At 42.6% G+C, this 24,594-nt stretch overlaps 1 protein-coding gene across 1 annotated transcript in view; it reads right to left on the minus strand.

The window, feature by feature from the left end:
- Positions 1-4,227: 4,227 nt before the first annotated feature.
- The window catches only part of LOC123999421 (low-density lipoprotein receptor-related protein 5-like), an 80,312-nt gene continuing 59,945 nt past the window's right edge, over positions 4,228-24,594 (minus strand). Inside the window, exons 12-24 of the mRNA XM_046305208.1 lie at positions 20,431-20,615; positions 19,879-20,202; positions 19,032-19,228; positions 18,543-18,757; positions 16,740-16,930; positions 15,211-15,420; positions 14,919-15,044; positions 14,580-14,816; positions 7,095-7,205; positions 6,669-6,911; positions 6,381-6,523; positions 6,098-6,195; positions 4,228-5,969 (exon numbers count right to left, since the gene is read on the minus strand). Of these exons, the coding sequence (XP_046161164.1) occupies positions 5,708-5,969; positions 6,098-6,195; positions 6,381-6,523; positions 6,669-6,911; positions 7,095-7,205; positions 14,580-14,816; positions 14,919-15,044; positions 15,211-15,420; positions 16,740-16,930; positions 18,543-18,757; positions 19,032-19,228; positions 19,879-20,202; positions 20,431-20,615 (2,542 nt within the window). The 3' untranslated portion in view covers positions 4,228-5,707. The remainder of the gene's footprint in view (positions 5,970-6,097; positions 6,196-6,380; positions 6,524-6,668; positions 6,912-7,094; positions 7,206-14,579; positions 14,817-14,918; positions 15,045-15,210; positions 15,421-16,739; positions 16,931-18,542; positions 18,758-19,031; positions 19,229-19,878; positions 20,203-20,430; positions 20,616-24,594) is intronic.

Consider the following 24,594-nt stretch of genomic DNA (forward strand, 5'->3'; position numbering starts at 1 on the left):
AACGAGTGATGCGCGTTTGGAGCAATAATGGCTGTTCCCAAGGCTCAGCCAATCGTTCACATAACAGAATGCAGCACGAAGAGATAAGAGACAGGCAATTTCCTAGTTACAGTATCAGCGTGCACCCTGGAAAGACAGCGGAAAGCCGTCAGTTTGCCAGCTACAGGCCCCTGAACGATAACGAAGAGGTTGGTCAGAAGGTGATGAAGTGTAAAAACAACTGGCAAATAGAACGTTTTAGGTGAGGGAGAACGTGTGGTGGAACAAGTATTGTTAGCATTGTTATTAAGTATCTTGCTAGCTGGATCGAATTATCCGTTCGCTAGCCAGAGAAATGTGGAGCAACATTAGCCAACTTAACTGATCAAATATTTGAGTTTATTGTGTGAAGATTAGCTGGCTAATAAAGTCAGACAACACAACATCGGATGAGCTAACGTTAGTAACCTAACCAATTCGCTATAGTATTAACGTTAACTGGTATACGACTCCTTACCGTTCAAGTTCTAATGCCTTAGTTGCTTATTGGACCCAGGCAACCTGTTTGAAATGTTAACTAACAAACTAGCTAACGAGGTTTCACTCTCGCCAAAATTGGACGCAGTTGCAGGGAATAGCGGGACTTTTTCTCAACACATTGCAGAGGTAAAGATAGTAGATTGATTTGTTTTGGTAACTGATCTACAACTATAGTTTAGCACGCCCTTATGTTGGAACATTCTTCGAACACACAGTAGACCTTGCTTTGAGTGGGACACACACAATTTTATATGTTGCAGGATCTCTTGCAAATAAGTGCCTCCTGTGGTTATGGTCTGTGATTCACTCTAGCATAAGATTTCCACTCGGCGTTTTGAATTGGTGAATGCGGCCAAATGCTACTACATGCACAGACACTAGTTTCCGATGGGTTGGGCCAAAGCCAGAACACGTAGGTAAAGGGTAGAGGTCGCCCTATTAATCGGCAGTTTTGGATGCCGATTACATTGCACTCCACGAGGAGACTGCGTGGCAGGCTGACCACCTGTTATACGAGTGCAGCAAGGAGCCAAAGTAAGTTGCTAGCTAGCATTAAACTTATCGTATTAAAAAACAATACATCTTAACATAATCAATAGTTAACTAAACATGGTTGATGCTATTACTAGCTTGTCCTGCGTTGCAAATAATCAATGTGGGAGGAGTTAACACTGTTAATTTATCATCAAATCACAGCCTACTTCGCCAAACGGGTGATGATTTAACAAGCGCATTTGCAAAAAAGCACTGTCGTTGCACCAATGTACCTAACCATAAACATCAATGCCTTTCTTAAAATCAATACATAAGTATATATTTTTAAACCTGCATATTTAGTTAAAAGAAATTCATGTTAGCGTGCAATATTAACTCGGGAAATTGTCACTTCTCTTGGGTTCAGTGCAAGCAGCAGTTTGGCTCGTTGCGAACTGTGTGAAGACCATTTCTTTCTAACAGGCTGTAATTAATTTGCCAAAATTGTACATAATTATGACATCACATTGAAGGTTGTGCAATGTAACAGCAATATTTAGACTTATGGATGCCACCCGTTCGATAAAATACGGAACGGTTCTGTATTTCACTGAAAGAATAAACGTTTTGTTTTGATAGTTTCCAGGTTTGACCCTATTAATGGCCTACGGCTTGTATTTCTGTGTGTTTATTATAATTAAGTCTATGATTTGATATTTGATAGAGCAGTCTGACTGAGCGGTGGTAGGCAGCAGCAGGCTCGTAAGCATTCATTCAAACAGCACTTTCCTGCGTTTCCCAGCATCTATTCGCAATGCTTGAAGCACAGTGCTGTTTATGACTCCAAGCCTATCAACTCCTGAGATTAGGCTGGCAATACTATAGTACCTATGAGAGCATCCGATAGTCAAAGGTATATGAAATACAAATGGTATAGAGAGAAATAGTCCTATAATAACTACAACCTACAACTTCTTAACTGGAAATATTGAAGACTCATGTTAAAAGGAACCACCAGCTTTCATATGTTCTGAGCAAGGAACTTAAACGTTAACTTTTTTTTACATGGTACATATTGCACTTTTACTTCCCCAACACTGTGTTTTGCATTATTTAAACCAAATTTGAACCCGTTTCATTATTTATTTGAGACCAAATATATGCATTATATTAATTTAAAATAAGTATTCATTCAGTATTGTTGTAATTGTCATTATTGTAATTATCATTATTTTATATATATATATATAAAAATCGGCAGATTATAATTTTTTGGTCCTCCAATAATTGGTAATTGTAATTGTTGCCAGGAAAGTTGCTTATCTTTGCATCTAGAGAATTTAGAGCCAGTGCAACTGATTGAAGTTAATGTCTTGGCTAGCCAAGTTTTCCTCAACTCCAAGATGTACCTCACGTCATTGGAGTTGAGCGGAGACGACTGGGCGGACTGAACCTCAGACTACATCGAGTCACTATCAGTCGGTACTTGTGCAATTTTGAATTCTTAAACTCTTAGGGTGTATGTAAGTTTTTCTTCTGCAGCTGCATGCCTTTCTATGTTTGCTGAAATCCCTACTTTTTAATAAAACTAGTCAAATACAACCACCAACTGTTTCCTCGTATCGAATGACAGCGACCCGATGTAGTCGGAGCTACACTTTTCCCACAGTGGTCGCAACCCAACTCAATCCGAGGCTGGTGAGGGGAGGATGGCTCATAATAATGAATGGAATGGAGTAAATGGAATGATATCAAACACATGGAAACCAGGTGTTTGAGACAAGCATTTGGAGTTTGAGCATTTTTAACTGTTGTGTTGTCCCTGTGGTTATTATCACTGTAAAGTGTTGGTGTCATGAGTATTCTGAATAGTTTTTCTCTTATTGTGACATTACAACCTATAACCATGGGGTCTGAAGATGGATATTATCTTAAACTGAACATTGATGTATTGCAAGCCTACAGTATCGTCATGTTACAAATGCACAGAGTGCCAAAGATGTTTTGCAGACTACAGTCTATGTGTGATCATTTTTTAATCAATAGGAGTTGGATCAAAATCCTGTAGACACTGGCCCTCGATTGCCAAGTTGGGTCTCCCCTGTCTTTTGCTATTACTCCCCTGATAACATTGAGTTATTTAATAAATACAAAATCATTGTTAACATTAGGGATTGTAGCAAGTGAAAGTAGAACTTTGTCGGAGATGGAAGACATCCAAACGAAATGAGCAAAACAAAAAACGTGATGTGAGGGGTTTTCCAGTTAAGGCCTGTCATTACAGGCCTGCACTTGAGTAACTTCACCTGAAGAGTATAGCGGCCCTCTAACAGTGAATGGAGAGCAGTTTAGTAATCTCTAATGCCAGCCTCCAAATGCAATACTCTTATATCGTTGTTTGTTCTCAATCAACCCGCTCAAAAGTTTCACAGGAATCTTTCACGCATGCACAACTATTTCTGTAATGTACTGTACACCAAAATAGGAACGTCAAAGACATTGAATAGCTATGTTTCCTCATACATAGTTTCCTTTGGTTTTACATACCCAAGGCATGAGAGTTGCAAAGTTTCAAGGAGTTTTCCATGTCCAGAGTGTAATCCTTCTTAATAGGGGTCACATTGACAGCAGCTTTTATACAGGTTGTTATTGTTTGAGGTTGACACCACACTGGCTCAGCATTATTATTTGAACTGCAGACTGATGTGCTATGCTGGAGAAGTTTGTAAGCAGCAGCAATTGCTCTAGGGATGTCTTTGGGTCAGCCCATACAACACGCCTTCAGTCCACTCAAAATATTCTGGCCATAACTAGACTTTACTGGGGTAGATTGATATGATTTTTTGACATGGATGTCCATTTGTAAAAATATAAAAAAGTCCTGAAAAATAGATCAGGATGACGTTCCAACTTTTCTACACGTGGTGGCAGCATTTAGCTATTATTCACTCGCATAACCAGTGCAGTTAATAGTACCGCAATAGAAAATGTGAGCCCTATTTGGATCACCAAAAACCTTTTCCATGCAACAAATTAATATTACTGTATATACAGTACCAGTCAAAAGTTTGGACACCTACTCATTCAAGGGTTTTTCTTTATTTTTTACTATTTTCTACATTGTACAATAATAGTTAAGACATCAAAACTAGGAAATAACACATGGAATCATTTAGTGACCAAAAAACTGTTAAATCAAAATATTGTTGATTCTTCAAAGTAGCCACACAAATATTCCTTAAAATAGAACCTTTATTATATAAAAATGCTTTTGATACAAAAATTGTCACAAGTGTAAATAACACAACACAGGTTTGTTTGGGGAGCATCTACATACTGGCACAATGAAGTACAGCTGGAGTTGTCCCTGTCCAGTAAGGACATGGCTTGAAATGGGCTGGGCAGCAGGTTGTGTTGTGGAGGTCTGAGGAACCTGTACAACCTCTCCGCTAGAAGCCAGAGGTGTCCAACATACAGATGGAAGCCTGACACTTTCGATCATATGATTTCATTTCACTTGTCAGCACCATGGTTAATTGCCTATATACAAATGGCAGAGAAAAAGCTCAGAAAACAAGCACGAGGTATGAATTCAAAATACATTTCCCTCTTTTTATGTAATTTTACATTCACTGTTCACATTTCTTAACTGGTTGGATAGTTCATTTAAGGAAGTGCTCAGTTTGGCAACATTGTCAATCTTCAAAGTGAGACAATATAATGGAGCCATGATTTTACAGGTGCATGATATTCACCACTCTGAAATTCAATCTATAAGTTGAAAGGTATGTGAAGATAGTGAGGGTTTCACTACAATTGAATCATCTACAGTTTTCAAACATGTTTACAAAAGATCGAATAGCTTTTACTAAACTACAGACATTTGTCTCATTGATAAAAGCTGAAATATCAACAGTATTATTGTTTCAATAAATGGAAATAGTCAGTCTAGTATGTCACATGGACATTGTATAAGAGATTCATGATAGAGTTAAGGTTGTGCAAAACCTTGTCATTTCTGGTTGATAACTATATCAACGATGAAGCTGCTCTTATGAGTTATTCCATAAGGACTCCTTCAAAACAATTAACATGTATACATACTGTTCTACACAAAAATAATAACGTTACTAACTGAAACGGCTTAATGATCTATTGTCTAATTGTTTTGTTGGGTGTTCTCATAATTCAGAGTAAAGTATATATGTACAGTAGCAGCAAACACATTTTTGGTAAACTCCAAAACAGACATGCTCGGGATCATTTCAATTAATAAGAGCATTCCATGGCTTTTGTGAAACATTTCTTATTTACTTAATTACAAATATTTACAATTTGTTTTGTTAATGGTAATGTGGTTGGCCACATCACCAGTGTAACATTTTGAATGGAATATTTTCTCAAACCAATATTGGTGACCACCTTGTTCAAATTTCACTTTAAATTGGTACGTTTGAAGGAAGTTCTAAAGTACGTTGCTGAAAAAAAACGAAATTGAAAGTCTTCTAATTAGGAGGATACTCCATCTGAAACGAGGGTGGGAAACATGAAAAATATAGACAAGTGATACAATTCACTGTACAACAACGTCACACTTGATCTGGCCCTATTCCATCCCCACCTTAACCCATGGCAATCAGTGGAAATGAATAAAATATAATTCTCATTTGTTTATATTTAAAATTATTTACAGACATGGCTATTTCCCCGGGTGTCATGAAGAGTCAGTGCATGGTGACGGGGGTGGGGGACAGAGGTGAAAGTAACTGCGCTCTGTGGATGGAGAAGGGGGGCAGCTCTCCTCTGCTGATAGGTACTGGCTCCGGGGAGTGGGGGGAGGAGGGTAAGGGTCAGAGTCTGAGTTTAGGTCCATGTAGTACTTGTTGCTCTTCCAACGACTTGTGGTGTAGTCGCTGTCACAGACGTCAGTGCTGCATGGGGTGGTGGGGGGTGCCACACCGCGCATTAGATAAGGCCTTTCAGGAGCAAGCATGGAGAGAAAATACTTTTTTATTTCACAACAGCAAAGAGGTGCCAATTTGCATCAAGCTGACTGTTGCATAATACAAAGAGAGAAACTGATCAAGTGTTTCTCATCTCTTACCTGTAAGACCTGGTGGTGGAGGGACTGTTAGAGGAGTAGAAGATCTCTGCATTATACAGGGAGCGATCCGTGGCTGGAGAGGGAGGCGGGTTGAGCATCTGCAAATACAAAACCCTTACCCATTCAATTACAAACTTAAGTTTTGAGATCATCAAGTGTCCAGTAAAGTTCAAACAGGAGAAAATGTACATTCCCCCCAGTTTTTAGAAATAATGTATGAGAGACACCGCGGAGAGGATGGGTGTTGGGTTCCTAAGAGAGGGCAGAGAAGTTGGGTACATACCTGTGGGTAAAAGGCTCCCTTAGTGCTGGAGGAGCTGCTGGAGGAGGCCCCTGTTACATGGTTCCTGTCATAGAGTGGCGCCCCACTACAGCTGCTCCCCATCAGACTGACAGAACTCATCATAGACTTCCCACACGAGATACCTAAGAAACAACAAAACAGTCAAATACAGTGACAACAACTACCTGCTTCAGCATGTAAATACTATCCTTTCACAGTACAGGCCATATCTATACACTCATCCATTTGATCTTTAGTTTTCAGTGTTGTGTAATAGCCAACCTTTACCTGTGAAGGTTCCGTGCTGTGAGCTGCTGGGTGCGATGAAGTTGAGGGGTACGTGTGAGGTGCCACTGATGTAATCGTGGGGGAAGGCTCCGTTGGGACCTTTGTAACGGCGGCACACCACCCGCTGGCACACAAAGTACATTCCTCCCATCACAAACACTGACAGGATGATGCCAATGACTGGGCCGATGGTGCTGGTGTGAGATGGTGATTGAACGTCGCTTGACGGGGGGGTGAGGAATTCTACAAGACGGGCAAAGACATTACAACAGGTTTAAACAGACTGCTGCCAAGTATGAGTAGTCGGTTAAATCAATGTGATATTGTAGATGGATTGACTGGTTTCTCCTTACTGAAAAATATGACAATAGTGTAAATTCTGAACTCCCTTGATTTTCTCATGTGACTGAGTGAAGTTAAACACACCACAGAAGAGCTCGTCAGAGTTGTCAGCACAGTCATTGTAGGAGTCGCATTGCTGTTTCTTCAGGATGCACTGCTTGTTGTTGCAGCGGAACTGGTTGGGCAGGCATATGGCTGAGGGGAGGAGAGCAGAGCAAAGTCCACGTTACAAGACTTGGCATGGCTTATCATCAAATCAATACAAACAAGGTTGCTGGTGGAGGTGATAGTACAATCTCCCAGTATTAAATGTCAACTGCCCTTTAGGCCATTTAAATTCAGAGAAATTGATTCTATGTGGCATCTATGAAGCATAGAACACATTTATTCTAGTATAAAAATTAACCACAAAGTGTAAATAGCATCATTTGTCAGTCCATCTTGTCCAAAACTGAGTTTTGTGAGTTCGTCGCAACTTACTGGAGGGTTGGGTATGATTACGATCGTGCCCACTAACACGAGAGAAGCAGCTGTGTGCACTCCAACCATAGCAGCCAGAACTTCCAGACAGCGAGACAGACCTGCCCATTACACAGCGCCTCTGACATGTTTACATAAGACAACACGTTGCCAATGTTATGTTGAAATAACTCTTGGCCCTAAGCCCTTTATGGAGTGGCCACATGCTGATGTATTTGACCGTGTCAATCACTAACGCCTGCCAACTTTTGGAGCAAAATGAGAATTGAGACGATCAAAGCGCATTTGTATCTCAACTGCAACTTGTCAATATTCCAAAACCCACTGACTAGTTTTCCATGCACATTTTTTAACTTGAGAAACACTGGACCAAACACCTTAGCTAGATGTAAAATTGCGCGACTAAGCTAAAATATCTAAATTAATTACAGATTTCTCTTAGATTAATTAAATTTATTTTGAGGAAGTGGCTGTTGCTACGGTGAATCAGGAGGGACAAACAACAGTACCTGCAAGGGTACGATATGGGAACATAACACGCCCACATCCAAGATAACTATCATTTAGTCATAGCCGCTAGCATTTCTTAATGAGCAATCTTCAAAACGAGGTCAAATCAGGAAGTGCAGTCGCCCTTTAATCCCTATGACATTGGTGTGTTTTACTGAACTGGAAGTGTTTTTATTTATTTTATTTCACCATTATTTAACCAGGTAGGCCAGTTGAGAACAAGTTCGCATTTACAACGGCGACCTGGCCAAGATAAAGCAAAGCAGTGCGACAAAACGTACAGTCAATAACAATATAAAAATCTGTATGCAGTGTGTGCAAATGAAGGAGGTAAGGCAATAAATAGGCCTGTGGCGAAGTAATTACAATTTAGCAATTAACACGAGTGATAGATGTGCAGATGAGGATGTGCAAGTATAAATACTGGTGTGCAAAAGAGCAGAAATACTAATATTGGATGAGGTATGTAGTTGGATGGGCTGTGTACAGCTGCAGCGATCGGTAAGCTGCTCTGACAGCTGACGCTTAAAGTTAGTGAGGGAGATATCTCTCTCTATATATACAGTCGGGCAAAAAAGTATTTAGTCTGCCACCAATTGTGCCATTTCTCCCACTTAAAAAGATGAGAGGCCTATAATTTTCATCATAGGTACAGTTGAACTATGACAGACAAAATGGAAGAAAAAAATCCAGAAAATCACATTGTAGGATTTTTAATGAATTTATTTGCAAATAATGGTGGAAAATAAGTATTTGGTCAATAACAAAAGTTTCTCAATACTTTGTTTATATAGACTTTGTTGGCAATGACAGAGGTCAAACGTTTTCTGTAAGTCTTTGAGGTTTTCACACACGGTTGCTGGTATTTTGGCCTATTCCTCCATGCAGATCTCCTCTAGAGCAGTGATGTTTTGGGGCTGTTGCTGGGCAACACAGACTTTCAACTCCCTCCAAAGATTTTCTATGGGGTTGAGATCTGGAGACTGGCTAGGCCACTCCAGGACCTTGAAATGCTTCTTACAAAGCCACTTCTTTGTTGCCCGGGCGGTGTGTTTGGGATCATTGTCATGTTGAAAGACCCAGCCAAGTTTCATCTTCAATGCCCTTGCTGATTGAAGGAGGTTTTCACTCAAAATCTCACGATACATGGCCACATTCATTCTTTCCTTTACACGGATCAGTGGTCCTGGTCCTTTTGCAGAAAAACAGCCCCAAAGCATGATGTTTCCACCCCCATGCTTCACAGTAGGTATGGTGTTCTTTGGATGCAAATCAGCATTCTTTGTCCTCCAAACACAACGAGTTGAGTTTTTACCAAAAAGTTATATTTTGGTTTCATCTGACCATATGACATTCTCCCAATCTTCTTCTGGATCATCCAAATGCTCTCTAGCAAACTTCAGACGGGCCTGGACATGTACTGGCTTAAGCAGGGGGACACGTCTGGCACTACAGGATTTAAGTCCCTGGCGGCGTAGTGTGTTACTGATAGTAGGCTTTGTTACTTTGGTCCCAGCTCTCTGCAAGTCATTCACTAGGCCCCCCCGTGTGGTTATGGGATTTTTGCTCACCGTTCTTGTGATCATTTTGACCCCACGAGGTGAGATCTTGCGTGGAGCCCCAGATCGAGGGAGATTATCAGTGGTCTTGTAAGTTTTCCATTTCCTAATAATTGCTCCCACAGTTTATTTCTTCAAACCAAGCTGCTTACCTATTGCAGATTCAGTCTTCCCAGCCTGGTGTAGGTCTACAATTTTGTTTCTGGTGTCCTTTGACAGCTCTTTGGTCTTGGCCATAGTGGAGTTTGGAGTGTGACTGAGGTTGTCGACAGGTGTCTTTTATACTGATAACGAGTGGAGGACAGAGGAGCCTGTGAGAGCCAGAAATCTTACTTGTTTGTAGGTGACCAAATACTTATTTTTCACCATAATTTGCAAATAAATTAATAAAAAATCCTACAATGTGAATTTCTGGATTTTTTTTCTAATTTTGTCTGTCATAGAGAACTGGAAGGAAAGGCGGCCAAATTAAGTGTTGGCTTTGGGGTTGACCAGTGAAATATACCTGCTGGAGCGCGTGCTATGGGCGGGTGTTGCTATGGTGACCAGTGAGCTGAGAGGCAAAGCTTCACCTAGCAAAGACTTGTAGGTGACCTGGAGTGGTGGGTAGTATATGTGGCTTTGGTGACAAAACGGATGGCACTGTGATAGACGGCATCCAATTTTCTGAGTAGAGTGTTGGAGGCTATTTTATAAATTACATCGCCGAAGTCAAGGATCGGTAGGATAGTCAGTTTTACGAGGGTATGTTTGGCAGCATGAGTGAAGGAGGCTTTGTTGTGAAATAGGAAGGCAATTCTAGATTTAATTTTGGATTGGAGAAGAGTTTACAGTCTAGCCAGACACCTAGGTATTTATAGTTGTCCACATATTCCAAGTCAGAACCGTCCAGAGTATTGATGCTAGTCGGGCGGGTGCGGGCATCGATCGGTTGAAGAGCATGCATTTCCTTTTACTAGCATTTAACTTCTTGGTGACGGGGCAGTATTTTCACATCCAGATGAAATGCATGCCCAGATTCAACTGCCTGCTACTCATCCCCAGAAAATAAGATATGCATATTATTAGTAGATTTGGATAGAAACACTGAAGTTTCTAAAACTGTTTGAATCATGCCTGTGAGTATAACATAACCTATTTAGCAGGCAAAACCCAGAGGACAAACCATTCAGATTTATTTTTGGGGGGTCACTCTTTTCAATGGGTTTTCATTGGGAATCCAAATTTCTAAGGGACCTTCTTGCAGTTCCTATCGCTTCCACTGGATGTCAGTCTTTAGAAATTGGTTGAGGTTATTCCTTTGTGTAAGGAGGAAGTACGGCCATCTTGAACGAGGGTCACATGAAGTGTACTGTTAGTTTGAGGTGCGTGACCAGAAAGCATGCTTCAGTTTGTTTTCTTCCTGTATTGAACACAGGTCATCCAGTCTTCAATTTGATCAATTATTTACATTTAAAAAATCACTAAAGTTGTATTACAAAAGTAGTACAGGTAACTTTTGAGATATTTTGTAGTCACATTGAGCAAGTTGGAACCGGTGTTTTTCTGGATCAAACGCGCCAAATAAATTGACATTTAGGATATATATCGACAGAATTAATCAAACAAAGGGACCATTTGATGTTTATGGGACATATTGGAGTGCCAACAAAAGAAGGTGGTCAAAGGTTTGGCATGAATTATTTTTATTTCTGCCTGCAGGGTTGAAATATGCTTTCTATTGGTTTACTATGGTGCTATCCTCAGATAATAGCATCGTTTGCTTTCGCCGAAAAGCCTTTTTGAAATCTGACATGTTGGCTGGATTCACAACAAGTGTAGCTTTAATTTTGCAATTTGCATGTGTGATTTAATGAAAGTTTGATTTTTATAGTAATTTATTTACATTTGGTGCTCTGCATTCTTCCCTGCCTTTTGGCCAGGTGGGACGCTAGCGTCCCGCATATCCCAGAGAGGTTTTAAGAGCAGTTAGAGGTGTTTTATGGCATTGAAGCTCGTTTGGAAGTTTAAGTGTCCAAAGAAGGGCTAGATGTATACAGAATGGTGTTGTCTGCGTAGAAGTGGATCAAAGAATCACCCGCAGCAAGCGCAACTATTGATATATATGCAAAGAAAAGAGTTGGCTCAAGAATTGAACCCTGTGCCAACCGATAGACTGCCAGAAGTCCGGACAACAGGCACTCCGATTTGACACTCTGAACTATCTGATAAGTAGTTCGTGAACCAGGCGAGGCAGTCATTAGAGAAACGAAGGCTGTTGAGTCTGCCGATAAGAATACAGTGATTGACCGAGTCGAAAGCCTTGGCCAGGTCAATGAAGATGGCTGCACAGTACTGTCTTTTATCGATGACTGTTATATTGTTTAGGACCTTGAGCGTGGCTTAGGTGCACCCGTGACCAGCTCTGAAACCAAATTGCTTAGCGGAGAAAGTATGGTGGGATTTGAAATGGTTGTTAATCTGTTTGTTCACTTGGCATTAGAAAGGCAGGGCAAGATGGATATCGGTCGAATCTCAGACGATACGAAAGGTAGGTTGAATAGACTAGTAATAGGGGCTGCAACAATGGCAGCAGATCATTTTAGGAAGAGAGGGTCCAGATTGTCTAGCCCAGCTGATTTGTAGGGATCCAGATTTTGCAGCTCTTTCAAAACATTTGGGTGAAGTGGGTGGGGGGGCTTGGGCTAGTTGCTGTTGGGTTCATTTATTTTCAAACCCGGGGGGATGCAAAGCTGTTGGCCAGGGTTGGGGCAGCCAGGTGGAAAGAATGGCGAGCCGTAGAGAAATGCCTATTGAAATTCTCGATTACCATGGATTCATCAGTGCTGACAAGTGTTTCCTAGTCTTAGTGTAGTTGGCAGCTGGGAGGAGGTACTCTTCTCCATGGACTTGTGTCCCAAAACTTTTTTGAATTAGTGCTGCAGGATGCAAATATCTGAAAAGGCTAGCCAACTGACTCTGTATTGGTTCCTGACATTCCTGAGAAGTTGCATATCGCGGGGGCTATTTGAAGCTAGTTCAGTACTCCACAGGGTGTTTTTGTGCTGGTCAAGGGCAGTCAAACCTGGAGTGAACCAATAACTATAGCTGTTCTTAGTTCTAAATTTTTTGAAAGAGGCATGCTTATTTATGGTGAGGAAAGCACTTTTAAAGAACAACCAGGCATCATCTACTGACGGGATGAGGTCCACATCCTTCCAGGATACCCGGGCCAGGTCGATGAGAAAGACCTTTTCGCAGAAGTATTTTACAGTGATGAGGGGTCGTCGTTTGACCGCGGACCCATAACAGACGCAGTCAATGAGGCAGTGAATGCTGAGATCCTGGTTGAAAACAGCATAGGTGTATTTGGAAGGCAAGTTGGTCAGGATGATATCTATGAAAGTAGAAGCTCTAACTAAGGCCTGGATAGTATGACAACAACTCTGCAGGCTCTCTACAGTAGATTGCAATTCCGCCCCCTTTAGCAGTTCTGTCTTGTTGTAATTGGGGATGGAAATTTCAGAATTTTTGCTGTCCTTCCTAATTCAGACACGGCTAGGACATCAGGGTTGGCAGAGTGTGCTAAAGCAGTGAATAAAGCAAACTTGGGGAGGAGGCTTCTGATTTAACATGCATGAAACCAAGGCTTTTACGGTTGCAGAAGTCAACAAATGAGAGTGCCCGGGGACACACAGGGCCTGGGTTAACCTCTACATCACCAGAGGGACAGAGGAGAATTAGGATGAGGGCACGGCTAAAGGCTATAAGAACTGGTCGTCTTGTGCTTTGGGAACAGAGAATAAAAGGAGCAGATTTCTGGGTGTAGTAGGATAGATTCAGGGCATAGTGTACAGATGGGTATGGTAGGGTGCCGAGTACAGTCGGGGTAAACCTAGGCATTGAGTGACGAGAGGTTTTGTCTCTGGAGGCGCCAGTTAAGCTAGGTGTGGTCTGCGCATGTGTGGGGGGTGGGACAAGGGGGCTATCTGAGGCATGTTGAGCAGGACTAGGGGCTCTGTAGTAAAATAAAACGAGAGCTGCCCTAAACAGTATACAAGGCATATTGACATTTGAGAAAGGCATAAAGCAATCACAGGTGTTGATTGGGGGAGCTAAGGCAACAACGGGTAAACAGCTAGGACGACAACAACAACGGGCAAATGGTGATGAATGGGCAGAGAGGATCAGTTAGCTACACACAGGGCCTGAGTTCGAGGCTGGGGCCAACAGATAAACAACATGAAGTACTGTGTTAATGAACAGTCCAGCAGGCATAAGCTGTGTAGCCGAGTGATCATAGGGTCCAATGAGCAGCAATAGATGAAACAGGGAACCGTTCGGTAGTCGATTACTATGCTAGGCGAGCGGGAGGCATGGATCATCACCAACATCCACGATTGAGAGCACATTGGCTGAATTATGTCAGCAGACCAGTGGTGATGGATTGGTGGGGCTCAGTGTCGACAAAGGGTACAGGCCAATTGGCAAGAGAGGTATTGTAGTTGGTGTACTTCGTTTGCTAGCCGGGAGATGGGCCTAGCTCGAGGCTAACTGGTGCATGCTTCTGGACAAGGGCGTTCACTACAATAGCCACTCAGTAGCAACTAGCTAGCTGCGAATATCCGGTGTAATGGTCCAGAGCTTGCGGCAGGAATCCAGTGATGTAGTGGGAAAAAAAGAATGTACAGCGAAATATCAGCAGACTGGCAAGTATTATCTGGGCTAAAGCGTCTGGAATCCGAGCTAAAGGTAAAGACCGCAAGCAGTGGCTAACAATGACTAAATAGCTAGTAGCTAATTAGCTGGCTAGCTGCTGATGGAGGTTCCAGTTATAAGGTCTAAAAAATAGCACATCCGTACCACATTGGGTGACGCGGGTTGCAGGAAGGTATATTTAATTTGAAAATGTAAAAAATAGTGAAATGTATACAAAAACCGAAAGACTATATTTACATTGGACTAAAACTTCTTCCATACTACCAAGATGGTGCAGCAGTATGTGTCAATATTGTGCATAAAGTCAGTTGAGTGAACGTACTGTCACAGTCCTGTTCATCGGAGTTGTCTGCGCAGTCTGGCTCTCCGTTGCAGCGTAGCTGAGCATCCACACACTGGCCCTTGTCACACTGGAATTGGATTGGCGAGCACACGGGGCAGTTCTCCTCGTCACTGTTGTCATCACACTCAGCAACGCCGTCACAGCGCCATGCCATGGGGATGCAGTCAATGTCGCCCGTGGCACAGGTGAACTGCTCTGTGGAACAGGTTGGTGGGTCTGAAGTGGGAGGAGTTTAGATTCAGAGCCAATGCCTGGTGTAAAACTTGACTTATTGTGTATCGTACATCATTATTGAATGTGTTACAGCAGCAGCTGTACCTCCACAGATGAGCAGGTTGGGCAGCAGGACCAGGTGCATGGGACAGGAGCAGCGAGGTGTCCGGTCTCCTTTGGCAATGCAGATGTGTGAGCAGCCTCCGTTGTCATTGGAACAGGGATGAGAAGCTGTGGAGAAGAGGAAGGAGAAGACGTGGACATTGAGTTTTTGCCCCTGGAGAGTAACGGAACTCTGTTGTAGTAAAGCACTGCATCACACATTGTTTTCCAAAAGAATTGGTATCTGCTGAGGCAATAGGAAGTGGCTAAACACAGGCTCCTCCAGGTGCCTTACCAAACTCTGTAGGGTCCATGTCTTCCACAGCGTGAATGCTGGTGAGGTAGGCAATGCGGCCCTGGATACGGGTCCTCTTCTCCCCAATCAGCTTGTCCACCCTCTCGATCATCTGCTGCTGTCTGTCGATCCAGTACAGGTGCTCCCCCAGCACTGTCAGACCCATGGGCTGCAGGATGTTAGAGTCCTGGAGGACGATCCGATTGGCTCCTGGGAGAAGGAAGAGGAATGACCTCAGAACAAGGTTGGTATACACCAAACAATAGATATCCTATATCTCACATCAAAGACGGTGTATCCTCCCAAATGCATTTATTTTCAGACCCTTAGGTCTTCCTTCTTAAGTTCTAAACTTTATCATAGAACATATAGGTATATAGGTATAAATATAGACACCATCACTAAAACCAGGTTGACTAATATTCAATAACTGTTGCCAAACATGGTCTGCCAAAATAAAGACACTTTCTTGTATAATTTTACAGTCTGATGGTGCATAAATGGCCTGGAGAAATCAGTCTGGATGCTGTATTGTTCATATCCAGTCCAGACTTCAGAGGCAGGGGGATTTATTTAACACTAGAAAGGCCAAGGGGATCATTTTGACCCAATGTGAATTGAAATGGAAATTTCCCTGCCATTTTAAAGTCATGCCCCCCTCTGTTCTGGACTTCTCCTAAAATAAGTCTATTTAACACACATACAGTGTACAAAACATTAGGAACGCCTTCCTAATATTGAGTTGCACCCCCATGCATCCCCACTGTTGTGTCAAGTTGGTTGGATGTCCTTTGAGTGGTGGACAATTCTAGATACACACAGGAAAATGTTGAGCATGAAAAACCCAGCCACGTTGCAGTTCAACACTCAAACCGGTGCGCCTAGCACCGGTATCGAACTGATTTGTTAAAAACAGTTGTTTTGCACGAACAAGTGACCTTTTCATATCATTGTAGTGTCACAGGAAGGCAAGACTTGATTTCTATATAGTATCGGAAAAAGCAGATTCTGATGTTTAAAAAACAACAACAAAAACACTTACCCTTGCCAAATAACTCTTAAGACTGAAGAGATGAGCCATTTTTCAAAATATCACAATTCCATCTACTCCACAGCCTACAGTAACAAACTAATACAAATGCTATTGTGTTCTTCATGAACACAACCAAAGTATTATTTTCCCGATAGCATACATTAAATTGTATTTATTAGTATGTTGAGTCCAAATGACTCCTCATTGGCCTGAAGGAGGGTCCAAAGAGGCCAGGCTTTTCTAGTGTGAAGATGTAGGCTTTGAAACGTATTAGGAAGATGGGCAGACTATTTTAGACCACAAACTGTGTTTGGACTCGAGGAACATTGTCATTTTCCATGGTACTGCTGTGTACTACTGAGAATGAAAGATGTAAATAAATGCTGTCAACTGATAAACCATATCAACAACAGCTTTTCAGATGATCAGCAGTGTTTGAGTGCTGATGTTCTAGATCTAGAATGGCTGTCCACACTTCTTTAGCATTGGGACTCACCAGTGAGGTCACTGCTCTCAATGCGTTTCAAGTCAGCGTCCACCCAGAAGAGTTTCCCCAGCTTGTTGTCCAGGGCCAGGGCTACAGGCCGGATCAGACCCGTGGTGAACAAAGACTCCCGCTCTGTCCCATCCAGAGACGCTCCCTCGATCTTAGCAGAGCGATCCTGCATGGTCGTGAAATACATATACCTACAGGAGAGATGGAGGCAGTAAGAAAAAACAACGAAAAGCATACTGACAGACATTTGAACAGTTGCTGCCCAACCTTAAACCACCAACTGTGTACAGGATTTTAGACATTAGTCAACATTTATTTATATATATATATATTAATCACACTACAACATGGAAATCAGTCAGAGAGATTTACTGATAGATGGGAGATAAATAACAGTTGAGATATGTGTTTTGATGAGTGGGCAGGGCAGCCTGTATTGTACTGTGCTGGGTGTAGACAAGAGCGCAGGACTGTTAAGTTGGCCCCCCTCTCAGAGCCTGGAGGAGTAGAGGCTATTATCGGGCTGTGGGCCTTCCCGGTTTGTTACGTCTCACACCAGCTTCTATCAGCTCTGATAAGAACCTCCCTTAACACCTGTTTAGACAGAAGACTTGAAGGAAGAAATGCTATTGCGCAAACACTCGTCTGTTTGTAATTTGGTTCTGCTTCTTCAAGTTAAAAGGGAACTATTAAAAAAAAATATCAGTCTGAGTGTAATCAGTTGAAGTATTAATGTAATAACATAATGCTTTGAGTAAATGTAGAAGCCGTCACTTCAAGGGAAAGTGGGAGAAAACAAATGAACCCCACAGCTCTTCAACCTACCTGTAACCTTTTGAGACTGTCTGTACTGAGCTCGACCAAATATTTTCAATGTCTATTTAGTGCTTTCCATGCCCATGGAGACCCAAGCAACTGAATGCAACTTTCAAATCGGATAAAAACAAATGCAAGACCATGTCAAATTATCAAAGTTGTCAAGCTGATTGCCAACAATATTCAGTTTGAGATTTTTGGGATTAAACGTCTCATGATGATTAGTTTACTCCGGGTCACTCCTATGAGAGAAGTTACCTCCGCCACATCCAAGCCAAACCACATAGAGAGCCCCAAATAGAACGGAACATGGAGGACGGCCGCATCGACAATGAGCATCACAATTACAGTGCAGCCTGCCAGGCCCTGACCTACGGCCCTGACCATACTACTGCACCACTGGAGAGGAGAAAGTAGTGCAGGCAGAACAGTAAACACAACCATCTGCTGCACACATGACCTGACATTCTCAGCCTCGTAGTTACTTGGGGCTGTGGTTCCTTCCCTGCCCTATCGAAGGAAAATAAACACTGTTCCACAGAGTCTCCTATGTCAAATTGTCAACACCACATCACTAAACACCTGATCACCCACTAATTACTCTGCTGCTTGGAGGAGTGCCACACCCAGTCCCTGATCTGCCCGCCAGCCAACTGCTATATTTACACACATACAAGTGGCATCGCTCACTTGAAAATATTTCATAAGGGGACACTGAACTATTTTGGAAGTCCTGTTTATTTTCAAAAGCTTTCAAGTGAGTGAGGTCCCTCGGATTTTCATTCCCAAGTCCACCACAATCGGGGTAGATTTGAAAACCGAGCCTGGGAGATTTGAAATAGAAATGTTGCCATCCCTAAATCCAGTTATTGAGTCAGTCTGCCTCTATCTGCACAAAAAAAGTTGCCTCGAGCTGTAACAGTATGAACCAGGCAGCACTTTGTTTTCCAGTCCCCTCTTTGATATAACACCCCCTTTCCTCCTCACCCTTTTTCGGCGTTGACTACAATGGCTCTGGGTTTGTCATGTTCATCTCGCAGCACCACGCCCACGGCATCTCCGTCCAGGCGCTGGAGGTTGATGGTATTGGTGGCCTCACAAGTCCAGTAGACAGTACGGCTGTAGGTGTCCAGGCTCAGGTCGTGGGGCTGTTTGTCAGGCTGCTGCTGGTGGGTGGAAGTGGTGGACACCACCACTGACGACTGGAAGAGGATGAAGGAGAGAGATATTAAATGAGAGAAAGGGCCTATAATTGTGAAAGGTTTCACACTGTCGACAAAAGATATGCGAGTGTTCAAACAAATGTATTTGTGCATGATGGCTGCACTGACGTCAATTAAATTAAGTTCTATAACTCCCTCAACTTTATATGCATGTAAACTAGAATATAATTGAAAAACATTAATATACACAATATACTATATGCATCTTAAGTGTGTATGTAATTATATGGTCCTCTTTATCAGCATGACTCACCTGTGTGCCATCGTCGCGGGCCCTCCTGATGTTCTGCCGCCCGTCCACCCAGTAGATCAGGTGGTCTAGGGGGTCGTAGCTGATGGCCCGGACATTGCGGAGGACGTGGATGGGAAGGATGATGTCGGGGCTCTGCTCACCCAGAACCATGCGGCTGATTGAGGCCTTCTGGCTGAACAGGAGGAAGCTTGAGGGGGCTGGAGGGAGGGAGGGGTCAGAGGTTAACAGGCCCAATCCAAACATTTGAATCTCTCCATCTCGCTCACTCCCTCTGTCCCCTCCCTCTACATTTCTTCCTCCCTCTCTCCTACCAACCTTTCCATGACTCAGGATGTTGTAATCAGCTTAATAGAATGCAGTAATCAGTGGTCCCCAGAAGCCAGGGAAGTATGCAGCAGTAAGAAAGAAAAAGACATGTAGGAACACAGGGCCTTCATCCCATGCCAAGACCAGAGGAATGCTCAGTCTGTGATATGTGCACAGCAACCTCCTTTCTAACACTTGTCCACATCAGGCCTCAGTGAAAGTCTGAGGTCAGCTCATGGTATGATTCAGACAGACACATGTTATGAGGTTTTGCATGGCCAAGGGCTGTAGACACACCTGGATTTGATTAAGACAATACATCCTTCTAGAGCAAAGACGTTGTAAAATACACTGACTCGCCTACTCTTCAGAGAGATTCAATTTCCAACTTACAGTAAAATGTCCACAGGAGATTAGTGCATATGTCTCAAAACAGAATAAACTGACTGTACCAACACACTAAATACAACACTGAACCAAACTAAAAACATAAACCCAACAACCCCCTGTTAATGCCGGCCCTGGTCATTTCTCTACTCACAGCTGCAGTTCCTGCTGTTTGAGTCCAGGATGTAGTGGGAGGCACAGCGGCACTGGGAGCCGGAGGGCGAAGCCAGGCACAGGTGGGCACAGTTGCCGTTGTTCTGGGAGCAGTCATTGGCACCGTCCTGGCGAGAGGAGTGGAAGACCAGGATGTCCATGACGTACTCCAGGCGTCCCTGGACCATGGTGCGGTTCAGCCCAGAGCGCTTGTCGGCCCGTTCGATGCTGCGCAAGTTCCAGTCTGTCCAGTAGATGTAGTCCCGGTACTGGGTCAGACCGAACGGATGAGGGAGGTCGTCAGCCACTATCTCCCTCTGCAGACCTGGATGAAACATGATTATCAATATATGGATTGAAGATCTGAGGATATTGATGTTAACCACAGCAATATGATATATTTGTACAGTAATATTGGGTGGAAAAGGAGAATGGACATGAATGAATATTGCTGTCAACCACAGCAATATTACAGAGTTTTATGCTCATCATGTATCATCAATCATAAACAACAGAGGGGTTGGAGAAGAGCTTGACTACTGTATGCGTTTACCTTGCATGTTGGTTGACTCTATCATACAGGTGTCCAGGTCGGTCCAGTAGAGTCTCTGGTCGATGTAGTCGATGGTGAGGCCGTTGGCTCTGCCCACTTTGTCCACTAGGGTAATTATGTTGCTGCCGTCCATGTGGGCCCTGGCGATCCTGGGCTTGCCTCCCCACTCTGTCCAATACATGTAGCTGAGGAGACACATAGAGCTGCTTTATACATAGTAGAACGAGTCCATATTAGAGGTCGACTGATTAATCGTAATGGCCAATTAATTATTGCCGATTTCAAGTATTCATAATCATCTGTAATTTTTGGACACTGATTATGGCTGATTACATTGCACTCCACAAGGAATCTGCGTGGCAGGCTGACCACCTGTTACGCGAGAGCAGCAAGGAGCCAAGGTAAATTGCTAGCTAGCATTAAACTTATCGTATTAAAAAATATTCTTAACATAATCACTTGTTAACTTCTTCGATATAGGGGGTGCTCTTTTAATTTTGGGATAAAAAACGTTCCCGTTTTAAACAAGATATTTTGTCACGAAAAGATGCTCGACTATGCATATAATTGACAGCTTTGGAAAGAAAACACTGACGTTTCCAAAACTGCAAAGATATTATCTGTGAGTGCCACAGAACTGATGCTACAGGTGAAACCAAGATGAAATTTCAAACAGGAAATGGCCCAGATTTTGAAAGTGCTGTGTTCCAATGTCTCCTTATATGGCTGTGAATGCGCCAGGAATGAGCCTACACTTTCTGTCGTTTCCCCAAGGTGTCTGCAGCATTGTGACGTATTTGTAGGCATATCATTGGAAGATTGACCATAAGAGACTACATTTACCAGGTGCCCGCTTGGTGTCCTCCGTCGAAATTATTGCATAATCTCCAGCTGCGTGCATTTTTCCACTTGCTTCAGAGGAGAAACCCAACTGCCACAAATGATTTATCATCGAATAGATATGTGAAAAACACCTTGAGGATTGATTCTAAACAACGTTTGAAATGTTTCTGTCGATATTATGGAGTTCATTTGGAAAAACTTTTGGCGTTGTAATGACTGAATTTTCAGTTTTTTTCTTAGCCAAACGCGATGAACAAAACGGAGCGATTTCTCCTACACAAATAATATTTTTGGAAAAACAACATTTGCTATCTAACAGAGTCTCCTCATTGAAAACATCCGAAGTTCTTCAAAGGTAAATTATTTTATTTGAATGCTTTTCTTGTTTTTGTGAAAATGTTGCCTGCTGAATGCTAGGCTTAATGCTATGCCAGCTATCAATACTCTTACACAAATGCTTGTGTAGCTATGGTTGAAAAGCATATTTTGAAAATCTGAGATGAGTGTTGTTAACAAAAGGCTAAGCTTGAAATTAAATAAATATATTGTCTCACATTTTCGATTTTCATGAATAGTTAACGTTGCGTTATGGTAATGAGCTTGAGGCTATGATTACGCTCCCGGATACGGGATTGCTCGACGCTAGAGGTTAACTACACATGGTTGATGATATTACTAGTTTAACTAGCTTGTCCGGTGTTGCAAATAACCAATGCGGTGCCTGTTAATTTATCATCGAATCACAGCCTACTTCTCCAAACGTGTGATGATTTAACAAGCGCATTCGCAAAAAAAAGCACTGTCGTTGCACCAATGTGTACCTAACCATAAACATCAATGCAATTCTTAAAATCAATACAAGGATATATTTTTAAACCTGCATATTTACTTAATATTGCCCGCTAACATGAATTTATTCTAACTAGGGAAATTGTGTCATTTCTCTTGCGTTCTGTGCAAGCAGAGTCAGGGTATATGCAGCAGTTTGGGCCGCCTGGCTCATGGCGAACTGTGTGAAGACCATTTCTTTTTAACAAAGATGGTAATTAATTTGCCAGAATTGTACATAATTATGACATAACATTGAAGGTTGTGCAATGTAACAGCAATATTTAGACTTAGGGATGCCACCCGTTAGATAAAATATGGAACAACGTAGAACTTGTTACCTGGGAATATTGAAGACTCATGTTAAAAGGAACCACCAGCTTTCATATGTTCTGAGCAAGGAACTTAAACATGAGCTTTTTTTACATGGCAAATATTGCACTTTTACTTTCTTCTCCAACACATTGTTTTTGCATTATTTAAACCCAATTGAACATGTTTCATTATTTTTTTGAGACTAAATTAATTTTGATGTATTATATTACGTTAAAATAAGTGTTTATTCAGAAATGCTGTAATTGTCATATATATATATAATGACCAAGAAAAGCCGATACCAATTAATAGGCCGATTTTTCAGCTTTTTTTGGTCCTCCAATAATCGGTATTAATCATAATCGGTCGACCTCTAGCCCATATATCCCCAAACATTTGATGCCAGCCAAGACTATGTCTGCATTCCCAAACTAAGTCAATATGGACTGGTAAATGGCAACGGCCCCAGCAATGGGGACAATACCTGTAGAACTCAACCCAGTTCAGTATCTGAGAAAGGAAACCATGCTGAAGGTTAAGGCTAGGTGGTAAAAATGCATCAGAAGCCACAAGCATGACTCTTGACAGCTCCAGGACATGACTTCATCCTGCAGAGTGACATGTAAAAGCTGTGACATGTTGGCACACATGTATCGACTAACAACTCCTCACATGGAGGAGAAGTCTCCGTCTGTAAGGGTAGGGTAGGCAACATCACATTTGCCACGCTGACTCTCAACATGGGGGCTCCACAGGGGTGTGTGCTTAGTCCCCTACTGTTCACCCACGACTGCATGGTCACGCACTACTCCAACTCCAACACGATCATCAAGTTAGCTGACGACATGACAGTGGTAGGCCTTTTCACCGGCAGCGATGAGACGCCTACAGAAAGGAGGTTAGTGACTTGGCAATGTGGTGCCAGGACAACAACGTCAGAGACCAAAGAGCTGATCGTGGACTACAGGAAACGGGGGGGGAGCTGATCGAGCGCTGGTTGAGAGCTTCAAGTTCCTCAGTGTCCAAATCACTAAAGTACTTAAAATGGTCCGCACACAGTCATGAAGGCGCAACAGTACCTTAACTCCCTCAAAATGGGTTGAAAAGATTTGGATTGGACCCTCAGATCCTCAAAAAGTTCTACAGCTGCACCATTGAGAGCATCTTGACTGGCTGCATCACTGCTTGGTTTGGCAACTGCACTGCCCTTGATCATATGGCGCTACAGAGGGTGGTACGGACAGCCCAGTACGTCACTGCGGCCCAGCTCCCTGCCATCCAGGACCTCCAAATCAGGTGGTGAAAATTGCTAAAGACACAAGCCACCCAAGCCAAAGACGGTTCTCTCTGCTTACGCACGGCAAGTGGTACCAGAGCAACAAGTCTGACACCAACAGGCTCCTAAACAGCTTCTATTCCTAGGTCATAAGACTGCTAAATAGCTAACAAAATGGCTACACAGACTATCCGCATTGACCCTTCTATTTTATTTTTGCACTGACTCTGTGACTATACACTCACACAAATGTATTCACACACAACATGCACACATTCATAATGACTCTACACACACGCATCACGCATACACACTGCTGCTACTACTCTGTTTATCTTATCTTCATATCCTTTATCATATCCTGATGCCTAGTCACCTTACCCCAATACATATCTACCTCTACCACACTGTATTCCTGCTCATTGTAACTATGGTATTGGCACGGACCATGAACTGACCCTGTATATAGCTTACTCGTGTTCTTCTTATTTCTATTTCTCGTGTGTTTTTGTTCGGCTATATTATATAGTACTACTGATATTGATTTACTGCATTGTTGGGAAAGAGCTTGCAAGAAAGACTTCACTGTACATGTGCATGTGACTAAAACTTGAAAGCCGCAGTGCTGTGCCACTGATGCAACCTCACTACACTCCCTGCCTAAGAAAGTCAGAGGGAACGAATCATGCGAAGGGAATTCATCCAGCCAGACAGTCATCTCTATGGGTACTGGTGAACAGATGACGTCAGCCTAGCCTGGTTTCAGATCCGTTTGTACCGCCTTGCCATTCCAACTCCTATGGATATTCTCACACGTTCAAAGCTGGCAAGACAGCTCAAACCGATCTGATACCAGGCTCATGCCAGTCAGACAGGTCTGTGAGTTGTGTCATGCAGATGAG

The sequence above is a fragment of the Oncorhynchus gorbuscha genome, linkage group LG02 (genome assembly GCF_021184085.1).
Source record: "Oncorhynchus gorbuscha isolate QuinsamMale2020 ecotype Even-year linkage group LG02, OgorEven_v1.0, whole genome shotgun sequence".
Lineage (NCBI taxonomy): Eukaryota > Metazoa > Chordata > Actinopteri > Salmoniformes > Salmonidae > Oncorhynchus > Oncorhynchus gorbuscha.